The 12440-nt window shown below is 36.1% G+C and overlaps 3 protein-coding genes across 3 annotated transcripts in view; 2 read left to right on the forward strand and 1 right to left on the reverse strand.

Annotated features, from left to right (window-relative positions):
- LOC106114390 (uncharacterized) overlaps window positions 1-8236 on the reverse strand; it is an 11901-nt gene extending 3665 nt beyond the window's left edge. Inside the window, exons 1-11 of the mRNA XM_013307583.1 lie at window positions 8032-8236; window positions 7501-7640; window positions 6682-6917; window positions 5705-5875; window positions 4900-5274; window positions 3590-4347; window positions 2950-3079; window positions 2221-2312; window positions 1494-1656; window positions 723-855; window positions 155-227 (exon numbers count right to left, since the gene is read on the reverse strand). Coding sequence (XP_013163037.1) covers window positions 155-227; window positions 723-855; window positions 1494-1656; window positions 2221-2312; window positions 2950-3079; window positions 3590-4347; window positions 4900-5274; window positions 5705-5875; window positions 6682-6917; window positions 7501-7617 — 2248 coding nt within the window. The 5' untranslated portion in view covers window positions 7618-7640; window positions 8032-8236. The remainder of the gene's footprint in view (window positions 1-154; window positions 228-722; window positions 856-1493; window positions 1657-2220; window positions 2313-2949; window positions 3080-3589; window positions 4348-4899; window positions 5275-5704; window positions 5876-6681; window positions 6918-7500; window positions 7641-8031) is intronic.
- A 158-nt stretch (window positions 8237-8394) lies between these two features.
- The window catches only part of ApepP (Aminopeptidase P), a 16551-nt gene continuing 12505 nt past the window's right edge, over window positions 8395-12440 (forward strand). Inside the window, exon 1 of the mRNA XM_013307558.1 lies at window positions 8395-8486. The gene's annotated coding sequence lies outside the window, so the exon portion shown is untranslated. The remainder of the gene's footprint in view (window positions 8487-12440) is intronic.
- On the forward strand, window positions 8689-11239 carry asf1 (histone chaperone asf1). The gene is made up of 2 exons (XM_013307571.1): window positions 8689-9519; window positions 10779-11239. Exon 1 carries the CDS (start codon window positions 8868-8870, stop codon window positions 9516-9518), a length of 651 nt encoding a protein of 216 aa, XP_013163025.1. The 5' UTR covers window positions 8689-8867; the 3' UTR covers window position 9519; window positions 10779-11239.

Here is a 12440-nt window from a genome sequence, read left to right on the forward strand (position 1 = left end):
TAGCACAAGATCCTCCCACAACTGATGATATAACACATTCACTGTCTAATTTTATACCTAAAAGTAATTAAATCGTTTTATAATCTTACTAATATTATAAAACTGTTCAGTAGTTTTTGAGTTTATTAGTTAAATATAAATATTGTTAACTTACCTATATTTTCTCTATCTCGTTTACTTATCACGTATATTTTACCGAGAGGCACGCGATGGAATAATATGTCTACCTGTAAGATGTGATAATTATTTTTAAAATACATCGTGATGTCATTAGCTCAAATAGAATGGTCCAGTAGACCAGCAGACTAGTAGACCAGTAGACCAATAGTTCAATGGTTAACTGGATTACTAATCAAATGAAAAATAGATTAGGAGACCAATAGTCTAGCAGACCAATGGACTGGTATTTTAATTGTGCGGTAGACCATCCAGTAGACCAATGGGTCAGTAGATCTGTAGACCGATACACCAATGAACCAGTAGTCTAATGGTCTGCTACTGTAATTGGCTAGTAGATCAGTGGGCAAACTAGACAGTCATATTGGTCAGTACACCAGTAGACCATTGGACCAGTAGATCAATGTGTTAATATACCAGAAGACCAATAGAGAAGTAAACCAATGGACCACTGTATTAATGCGTTAGCAGACTAATGGGTCAGTAGACCAAAGGTCAGTAGATCAGTAGACCCGTAGTCCAAAGGTCAGTAGACCAATACTTACAAGTGGTGTGTGCGCAGTCTTGAGCAGCGTGCGGGCGTGGGCGGCGCTGGTGGGCTGAGCTCCCGCCAGCGCACCCACCCGGTCACCAGCGCGACCTCCACACCGAGCACCGTTCACACCCCATCGTGCTATCCTGTATACAGAAACACTTTTGAGTCTTACTAACGCCTTGGGCGACATACGACGCCCCCTTTTTTGGGTAGAGGAATCCCCCCCTTAGAAAAGGTTATGTGTTACTTTGAAATCAGTTCTGTGGGGCCGAAAGTCCAGTGCTCTGGGCGATCACCCAAATTCATCCTAACGCCGGCTTTGCTTACATGGCGACCATTATTTGACTTTCTAAGCGAAAGAGCGAAGAAGCGTCAATAATCTAATAGTTAAGGGTACGGATTTCCGATCACGAGGTCGTGGGTTCGAATCCCGCCATTCGACTATTGTCGTAAACCATATCCTAGCACAAGTCTACAGCTTAGTTGGAATGGTAAAATAAATATTAGTAAATTTACAAAAATTCTATTAATATTTGATTTAAACAAAAAAAAATTATATCATAGATTTAATTATCGTAAAATAATCGTAGAAAATATTTTAAACTTATATTAAAAAAATGATTTTTACCAGAAATATTTCGTAATTAACGAGTTTTAGCACAAATTCAAATTTATCTATCATTTAGGGTTTTAATTTGAATACGATATTAGCAACAAAAATTACTGTTTCCATCAAAAAGTTGTTTGGGGATGGGGGGGGGGGGTCGGTATTGTTACTCACCAAACATGTCGTTCATATTCCACAAATATTGGTGGGTCTCTGATTGACAATGATGTAGCTACAGCCGCCCCCCGGCGCTGCTCGGCGCGCAGTGCGGCCGCTTGCCGAGCGCGCAGCGGCGCCATCATACCTGTCGCAGTCACTGGGTTTGGGGGCGACTGTCCTAAAGAACCAAGCAATTCTAATTTTATATTGAAGGTCGTAATAAACTATAAAACTGCCTGAATTAAAACAAAAACTTAATAAGTAGTCTATGTGTAAATCTATGACAAACTAGCTGTCGCCCGCGACTCCGTCTTATATGTTCTATATGTATGACAAATTTCATCAAGATCTATTCAGCCGAGATCGAACATCCATCCATCCATCCAAACACTCGCATTTATAATATTAGTAAGATTTCATTGAAATCCATACAGCTTTAAGAGATGCCTTCTAACAAACATCCATCTAAACATTCGCATCTTCTATATATATAAAAGAAAGTGGTGTTAGTTACACTATTTATAACTCAAGAACGGCTTTACTGATATGCCTGAAAATTGTTGAGGAGGTAGCTTAGAGCCAGGAGACGGACATAGAATACTATTTATTCATTTTTAAGAAAAAATATTTTTAGTTTTTGTATATCCACGCGGACGGAGTCGCTGGCGACAGCTAGTTTATAATATTACATAATATGATTTATAAAATCTTTTACTAAAAGAGATTAAATAAAAAAACTTACCATTACTTAGTGAATTGCTTCTTCTCCTACTGCTGTCTATTCTTCCTTGAGGTCTGGATCTATGGATTACTTTGACCGGAGATGTCACAACCCTTAGAAAATGTAAAATACGTATTAATTTCTTTTGAATATATTAAAAGAGCGTCAGTGGCTCAGTGGTCAAGCATTTGACTTGCAATCTGAAGGTCCTGGGTTCGAATCCCACCATGTATCAATGTGTTTTTCCATTTCCGATTTACATATGTACATTTATAGTATGTTGTTACGGTGAAGGAAAACATCGTGATGCTGCACATATCTGAGAAAGTCAAAGATATCTGTGAAGTCAACCCGCACTTGGCCAGCGTGGTTGACTATGGCCTAATCACCCTTAACTTAGGGTAGGCTCCGAGCCCCTCAGTGGGGACGGATAGTGAGCTGATGATGATGAATATGTTAAAAAAAATGTATGTTTGCTTTAAACTCAAAAACTACAAAACTGATTTAGACTATTTTTACTAAATTTAAAAGTTCAATTATTTAAAAACATTATAGGGTATTTAACTTTAGGAGTGGAACAGAAACCAAAAAAAAAATAAAAAGTTGAATAACAAACATCGTAATCTTTACATATTAATAAATATTTTTGTCTGTCTGTCTGTAAGTTTGTGTTTGTTGTTTATAATCTCGGGAACGTGTGGACAGATTTTGTCGGGACTTTGACTTGAAGGTAGATGATAGAGCTCGTACCTGTCTCCGGAGTCATCTTGTCGTGTTGGACTCTCCTGTCTCTTGTTTATACCTAAACCTCTCAGTCGACTCAATAATGAGAGCTCTGTAAGACCACGCTTCCATATAGGTTTGGGAGATTCAGTTTTATCTAGAAAATAGGTTGAAAAATGATATTTAAAGTGAGTTTCTGACACCAAAATCTCTTTGTAAAACATATAATCATCACTGTCATTATCTTAGACTGTTCTGTCCAAACTCCATTTAATATAATTAAAGAAATAAGCAATTTTTAAAGATTAGGCAAACGAGCGGCCACCTGAAATCGCAGAAATAGCGAAGTGACCGTTGCCCATAGACATACGCAATTGTATATACGTTGCCTAACTTTAATCGACGGAGGAGAGGATGCACAGAAAGAAAATATTTTCCCTTCCCATGCATCCTCTCATCCGGAAAGTCCACTTCCACTTCCCATCCTTTCCTTATAAGAAAAAAGGAAGGGAAAGAGGACTAAATTAGGCCTCCAGGACTTCTAGCTGTTAATGTATTTTTATCGTATCAAACTTTTGACAGATGACGATTAGTGGTCAATTTTTTCATCGTATTGACGCCGAGGGAATTGAGTCAGTCGAATAAAAAAAACAAATATTTTGCTTACCATTTTTAGCTTCTCTTTTCGGACTATTATTATGTACTTTTCTTAATAAATTTTCTTTCAATCTTATAGCACCATCACACGCGTTCTGACTGTGAGATCTTTCAACATTAGTCCTTAAAGCCCTTGAATTAGAGCTCAAATTACTAACAGATTGTACCGGAGTTATCACATTCACTAAATTCGTTCGACTCTCATTTGAATTGGAATTAATTTCTGAACGAATTCCATTTGTAGTTTGTGTTTCATTCATTGTTACATTCGTTGTATTCCTAATATTATTATTCTGACTAGAATTAGGAAATAAATATTCATACGCCGATTCCGCGGCCAATTCCAAATTCGGTAAAGATGATTTCCTGATTTTATCTATATTTTTTATTTTATTCACCGGCAATGGCGATGTCGGTTTGTCTCTGGACGTCGACGCCATGCATAGCCTCTCGTAAATGTCGCCTGTCACTTTGACAGCCTCGCCTGTCAGACTGACAGTTGTTGTCAAACTTAGATGTCCGTATTCCGAGTCGTTTTTGGAGAAAATAGTCCCATAGTCATTGTCATTTGTATTTTGAACGTTAATTTCAGTATTGACTATATTAATAAAGCTATGCTGGTCATTTTGACCTGTGTCAGGTGACACTGTGACTTGTTGTATATTGAAGTCAAAGACATCTGTCTCCGGACCTAAGACTGGTATAGCTGTATGCGGAGGGCCTTTATTTGACACTTGTATAACAGTTATATTTGTTCTCTGTGGGACACTGAAAAAAAAAATTAACATCCCTGTAATTCATTCAAAAATTACTCTCGGTGGACTCTGAGTATGATGACTAGGAATCATCATCATCAGCTCACTACGTCCACTGAGGGGCTCGGAGCCTACGCTAAGTTAGGGGTGACTAGGCCATAGCCAACGCTGGCCAAGTGCGAGTTGGCTTCAAACATATCTTTGACTTTCTCAGATATGTGCAGCATCAAGATGTTTTCCTTCACCGTAAGAACGTCGGATAAATGTACATATGTAAATCGGAAATCGAAAGACACATTGGTACATGGCGCAATCCAAACCCAGGACCTACAGATTGCAAGTCAAGTGCTTGACTCCTGAGCCACTGACGCTCAGCTGGGTATAAGCCATACGCATCAGACTGTAGTTGGAATAGCTTCGCACTTGAGGCGTGTCTTCTGTGTGGTCGTTGTATTTCACTGAGCGAGGACAATTCCTGCAAAGCTGTTAAAGCGGGCTCTACCACTGTTATATCCTCGGTTAGAATCCCACCATATGATGTGTTAAAAGTGTCTCAAGGAATTACCTTTGTGATTCTATTCCATTATTTGTTTCATCACCATTAGTAACAACAACTCTTTGTTTATATTTATTTTCATCGATTAATAAATTTCCAATAGATTCATGTATCCCGTCTATTTCATGGAAAAACTCTTCATCACTGTCAGTGACTTCTGTATTTCTTTTTAATATAGAATCATCTAAACATATATTTTGTCCACAGATTTTTGTAACACTTTTTGGTTCGCTTTGACTTGTACTTGGTAATACATCCCAATGTGATATATCATCAGGTTGAGGTTCCGATTGTGTTCGGATTGCTTGGGTTTCTGTTGATTCAATTGGTTCACTGGTTTCTGATTGTCGGGTTGTTTGTGTGGTTAATTCTATACCTGGTACTCTGAAATTGCATTGAAAAAAATTGATTTATTAAATATTGCCCACGAATTCCAACGTGTGGAATTAAAAAACCTTAAAAATTGCTTATGTATGTTTCCAAACCATGTTCTATATCTATCTCTCTAATCTATCTATGTATCTAATCTAGCTGTCACCAGCGACTTCGTCATCGAGGAATCAAAAGATAAAACATACTTAGTAGCCTATGTGTTCAGCCATTTTGGATGTACCTTCAAACAAACATCCATCCATACATCTAAACATTAGTATTTATAATATTAGTAAGAACAAAAAACATCAAGCAAATGTCAAACTCGTAAGATATTACGTAGGAGCCAAAGACACAACAAATTATATCGAAAGTTGGCACATAAGGAAGAGAAGTACTCTAGTATCTTATGAGCCAACTCAAATGTTATGTACCAACTCACCTATCAGGTGGCACTGGTGGGGTAGGCGGCAGGGGAGAAGTGGGGTCACGTGCCGCCGCTCGGGGTGCTGGTGCCACGGGGGCTGCGCAGTACACATTCTCCCCTTTACTTAGAATTTTTAGTTCATGCAATTTATTCCTAAGAGTAGTAACCCATTCCTGCATTGAATCCCTGAGAAGACAAACAATTATGCATATTACGAGCCATTGGATCACTCTTGCATCATCTTTTATATTTCCGGCTTGAAATGAGTACAATCACCATCATCAGCTCACTACACATCCCCACTGATGGTCTCCGAGTCTACCCTAAGTGTAACTATGTGATAGTGAATGACTTCACACATATCTTTAATTATCTCAGATATGTCCAGCATCACGATATTTTGCTTCACCGTAACAATATACGATAAATGTACATATGTAATATTAAATTAAATTAAAACAATTCTTTAAACTACAAAAACTAAACAAAAAAAAACTGCTAAACAAGATGATACATGCAAGCACAAACTGGATGAGGTTGTGTTGCAAAGTAGGTATGAGCAGGTTGCAGCTGCATCATCAGATCAGCTCTGTGTCATCATAATATTGTATTGTCACGTGATTTACAAATTTATCTAACATTTCAAGCCTTTCTGGCTTAGGGTTTAGGCAGTTGACTTGCAATCTGCAGCTCCTGGGTTCAAATCCCGCTATGTAGCAATGTGTTACATTTACATATGTGAATTTATCCACTGTTAGAATGAAGGAAAACATCGTGATGCACATATCTGAGAAAGTCAAACGTGTGAAGTCTTGCACTGGACCAGCATTCACAATCACATACTCTCACTTAGGGTAGATTCTACCCTAAGTGGGGACTTAGAGCTGATGTAAACATTTCTACTCAATCAGTAACACACAAGCGACAAGTTGACTTTTCATTTGTAACAAACATTGGGACATGACAAACTAAATGAAAACTTGTAAACTCACCAATCCGGAGCTAACATTCTCACAGGACCCTGTTCTGTATCTATCAGGAAGTCATATTCATCACCTGAATGAGGTTTGACACTGGCTGTGACATGTCTTGCTGACTTCAGACAGACTCTCCATGTAGGACGATGTGTCAACGTAGTCGGAGAGTCTGGTTCAGGGTATTGTTCTAGGAACGGTGTCCTGCCGTTGTGAACACAAAATAACGTCCACATAGGTTTTAGTTGTTGCTTCTGTAAAAAAAAATTATAACGGAATAGGTATGTCTTAAATCTAACTAATATTATAAATGCGAATGTTTAGATGGATGGAAGTTTTTAAGTAAGAGCTCTAGAACGGCTCAACGGATCTTACTGAAATTAGTCATAGATGCATAACATAGTCTGGAAGAACACATAATCTACTAAATTATTTTTAATTCAAACGAAATTGCTGGCAAATGCTAATTTATCTATATCTAGACTAATATTATAAAGAAGAAAGATTTGATTGTTTGGATTAAATAGGTAAATAATTCCAAAAGTACTGAACCAATTTTAAAAATACTTCCACCGTTGGGAAGCTTCACGCAGATAAAACTGACTTAGGGTAGGATATGAGCTTTCCCATGGGACCTTGTAGTAATCTTGTGGGCTGAGACCTTTTTTTTATCAAAGAATGGGGCAAACAAGCACCGGGAACACCAAGGAGTTCATCAATGCCTATGGAAATCAGCAATACCAGAGGATGTGTTACCAGCCAGCAGACGTACAGTAGTCTTGTAGCTGAGGTTGGAAAGTCATAGTAACATATTATTTCATAATAATTTCTACGTACCTTATTGCCAAGTGGTCTTAGTTTACTAATATTAACATCATTCGGAATCCTTTTAAGGAATGCATTCTTTTGTATTTCTCTATAATATACGGGACCATCTTCTCGATTTGATGTCATTGTGTCTTAAAATATAGAATAATCTGGAATTAAACAAATGAGACCATTTACATTGACACAGAAGGAATAGCAGATGTACACCTTTAAATAAAATTATTAATTTTAAACATTCTTTTATTGTATTCATTGTTTCTACATAAATATTGTCAAAGTTAATTATACCTATCGTGCAAGTGAAAGTGAAATTCATTACGAAGTGTTTAACGAGGACAAAATTGGACGGTAAGGTGAGTCAAGCGTAAAATATGTTACTCCTTTTATGGACACTGTCTTCGGTAAATATATATAGAAAGTATTATTTAAATTTAGCGATCATATCTTTCATATTGAGTTATACGATATGTTTATTGTAGCTTATCATGTATGTAAATAAAATGATTTGTTTTGTTAAATAGTTGTGTGGAAAGTAAATACCTGATTCGAAGTGTATATCGTAACGGCAATATGCTTTTAACTGTCGACCTTCATGACTATAGTTATGCACGCAATTGTTAATGATATGTATCCTTATTACTAGCAGTCTTATAAATCACATAGCACAAAACAAGATTTGTTTTTGACAGGATATTCACAACGTACACAACATGACAGATGTACCGACCGACGCCATTCGCAGAATGACAGACATTTTTGTTTATTCTTTGTTTTATAAAGGTGTGATGTTTTACAAGAACTTTAATAATTTAATCCCGAAATTAAGCATTTGTATTATGTTAAGTTTTTATTTTATTTTAAAGTCGTTTTACCCTGAAACTTGGCTGGACATGCGTTCGTTCTTTTGTCTTTTTTGTCTATGTACATTTCTATTCTTTATGTCATAAGTCTGACGTTTGTTGTTGTGAAAAGCAGTGGAAAATATTAATTAACAGGTAAGTTTTTTCATTTTTACTCCTCTTTGGCAAAACAAACTGTATTTGTTTCAATGACTTGTGTTGTATGAATAATAATTCCGTTTAGTTATTACGAAAAAACCAGTTTTAATCATATGTAGTTGTCATGATTTTTATTTTTTAAGTGTAGTTCCTTATTCCGCCGAGCGTGGCGTTGTAGTCGCAAGTTTTGATCACGTGACCGTTTCAACCGCCAAAATATTTGTCACTTTTCGCCGTATCTTCTTTCGTCTTCAATTAAAAACGGTTTTATCTTGGATTTACATAATTTAAACTGTTTTTAACGTATTCATTATCGAACGGAACAAAATCTTTAAGCTTTTTTAGTTTTAATTTCGCGATTACACAAATAATTTCGATATGGCAAAAGTGCATATAACCAACGTCGTCGTGCTGGACAATCCGAGTCCATTTCTTAATCCTTTCCAATTCGAATTGACCTTCGAATGCATTGAAGAACTAAAGGAGGATTTAGAATGGAAGATGATATACGTTGGTTCCGCAGAAACTGAAGAACACGATCAAGTATTGGATACAATTTACGTCGGACCGATACCGGAGGGTAGACACATGTTTGTCTTTCAAGCCCCACCGCCTGATGTCACCCGGATACCAGAAAACGACGCATTGGGTGTCACCGTAGTGTTATTAACGTGTTCATACAGAGGACAAGAGTTCGTTAGAGTTGGTTACTTTATAAATAACGAATACAGTGAAAGTGAGCCAGAGTTAAGAGAAAATCCACCAGCAAAGCCTCAATTTGACAAGGTAGTGAGAAATATACTCGCTTCCGAGCCTCGCGTGACTCGGTTCAAGATTAATTGGGCTGAACCTGATTCAGGAATGGCAGCGGACTCCGGAGATGCTAATCTTGAAGCATCTCATGCCCCTAGTAACGATTCTTATGGTGCATCATTTAATGCGGATAGTCAAATTAGTGGTATGGAATTTCAAGGAAGTTTAAGTGGTTACGGTGATAATTCAAATTCAATAGCACCAATGGAATGCTGAGGTTTGTTTATATTTAGTCATAATTTTTAAAAGCAAGGATTTTGTAACTTTTTTAAACTTTGTAACTTGGTTAGACCATAGTTTAATGGACTATTTTGCTTATAGAGGTTTCCCTCTATACTGAGTTTCTCGCTGTTGAAGATTGGTACTGCAGTCCCAGTCTAGATTCAGCTGTATCATCATCAGTTCACTGTATATTCCTACTGGAAGCTCGGATCTTACTCTATATTCAACTGTATATCTTATATATAAAATTCTCGTGTCACAATTTCCGTTCCCATACTCCTCTGAAACGGCTTAATTGATTCTCATGAAATTTTGTGAGCATATTGAGTAAGTCTGAGAATCAGCCAACATCTATTTTTAATCCCGCGTGGATGGAGTAGCGGTCGACAGCTAGTTAAAATATAGTTATGCAATATGCAGCCTAGATCTTTGGTTTGGATTACTACCATAAATATGTTGTTTAAACTGATATCCTGTTAAGCAGTTTTAGTTTATGCCAACCTTAGGGTAAAATAGTTGCGCCCAAACTTTTTTGGCTATAGAAACCTATTGGGAAGATTTGATTATTCTAATTTTTATAATAAACAAACACTTAGTTACATCATTACATGTTATGAGGAGGGATGATGATGATATAAGCAAAAAAGTAATGAGATTGAATGTGGATGGCTACAAGGGTAAAGGAAGACCAAAAAAAGTATGGAATGACTGTGTGAAAGAGGATATGCTTAAGAAGGGGGTAGACTCTGATATGACGGCTGATAGAGATGTATGGAGGAGTACACACTGTGCCGACCCTCAATAGGGATAAGGGCAGGTTGATGATGATGATGATCATTTAGTATCTGATTCTGAAAGTTACTCTTTGTATTTCACATTATTATTTAACTATGGTTAAAAATTACTATAGTTAGTAGCCTATGTGTTCTTCCAGGCTATGTTCTATGTCATTTATTCGGCAAGATTTATGCAGCTGTTCTGCATATAACATGCAACAAGACATCCATTTCAATCAATCTTACTTCTTACTGGTATTTGCGAATGTTTAAATGGATGGATGTTATTAGCAGGTATCCCCAGAATGTCTCAAAAGATCTCGATGAAATTTGGCATACATACAACATAGTCTGGAAGAACACATAGGCTACTAATTATGTTTACTTTCCACGCAAATGAGAGTTGCGGGTGATAGGTATTTTATATTAGTAAGATTTATGTTTGTTTTTAATATTTTTCATTCTACCTTCTTTACAGATTATAATTGAACAAGATCAAAAAGCAATATGTTAGTGAACGGAGAATATGGGTCTGAAAACTATTGCAATAAATGTCACTTATTAATGAGATATTGTGATTAATGTGTTTAAAAAAATCTTTTTTGTGTGTACATATTAAAGAAAATAAATGGGATAGTAACAATACAGTAAAACACAGATTATCCAAAGTAATTAGGACCGGGGTAGATTCGTAAATCATATTGAACATAAAGAAAAATGAACTGTCACACATAGAATAAACGTTATTCAGTTTAACACGCATTACTGCTAACTTGAACATCTCAATCACAGTTAGTTCCTCTTTCCCTTCCCATCCTTTTTCTTATAAGGATGATATTCAGTCCATATGGAATTTGAAAACATCTAAGTGTCCATATGTTGTACCAGACTATGTTCTACATTTATGCCAAATTTTAATGAATTCTGTTGAGCTGTTTTTAAGACTCTTTCTTATGAACATCCATCCATCTAAACCAGTGGTTCTCATACTTATTTTGTTTACTACCCACTTTGAGAATAAATATTTTTTTAGCGCCCCCATATTTTCACATATTTAAAAACCACTATAACTTCAAATTAAATTAATTAATTATTGTGACCTATATATGTATATTAACGGAGAATTGTAAAGGAAACGTTTTACTATAACCCACAACTTGAGACCTGCAGCCCACAAGGGGGCGTTATCGCACACTTTGGGAAAGACTGATCTAAAATTTTGCATTTATAATATTACTAGCAGACACCCACGATTCATTCCGCGCGTAATTAAAAAGAATCTTAATTAGTAGTCTATGTGTTCTTCTAGACTATGTTCTATATGTATGACAAATTTCATTGAGATCCATTGAGCCGTTTTGGGAGATACCTTCTAACAAACATCTATACTAATATTATAAAGCGGAAGAGTTTGTTTGTTTAAATGCGCTAATCACAGGAACTACTGGTCCGATTTGAAAAATTCATTCTTTGTTGGATAGTCCATTTATAGAAGGCTTTAGGCTATATAATGTTAAGCAGCGACCAATAGTTTTTCTTTAATTCCTCGCGTACGGTGTCGCGGGCGACAGCTAGTTTATAATATTAGTAAGATGTATCCCATTTATCTTTGATATGTAGGCATATAGGTGTAGTTATTTCTTATGTACAGCAAAATTAAAGGTAAGATTGTGTAAATATATGAAATAAGAAGACATTTTGTTTTTAATAATATTTAGTGAATGTGAAAAATCTTGTAATTTTATTAAATGCTGCCTTAATAAAATAATATTATGATAAATTGTGGTTTTTTTTTGTGTAAACACTAATTTATAATGTTCTAAAACTGTTTGAAATACTAATTTTATATTTTTTAAGCTATTTAGTTATCTGTTGGAAAATGTAGAGAATATAATATCACATTCTCTATGAAAACGGGGCGACCATAAATTACGTGAGTTGTTTTTTGTAATTTTCTGCCCCCCCTACCCCCTCCTCCCCCTGGTGAGATGTCGTGAGATTTTATTCAACCCCATCCTTCAATCTCACGTGAGATTCTTATGTAAATGCGTTGGATTGTTATTGTAAAAAAAAATGCTTCGTGCTTTTGCTTTTTTTGTTTCAATGAGAAAAAAAGTGCGTGATATTTTCCGCGACCCCC

The sequence above is a fragment of the Papilio xuthus genome, unplaced genomic scaffold, assembly GCF_000836235.2.
Source record: "Papilio xuthus unplaced genomic scaffold, Pxut_1.1 DF829673.1, whole genome shotgun sequence".
NCBI classification, from domain to species: Eukaryota; Metazoa; Arthropoda; class Insecta; order Lepidoptera; family Papilionidae; genus Papilio; species Papilio xuthus.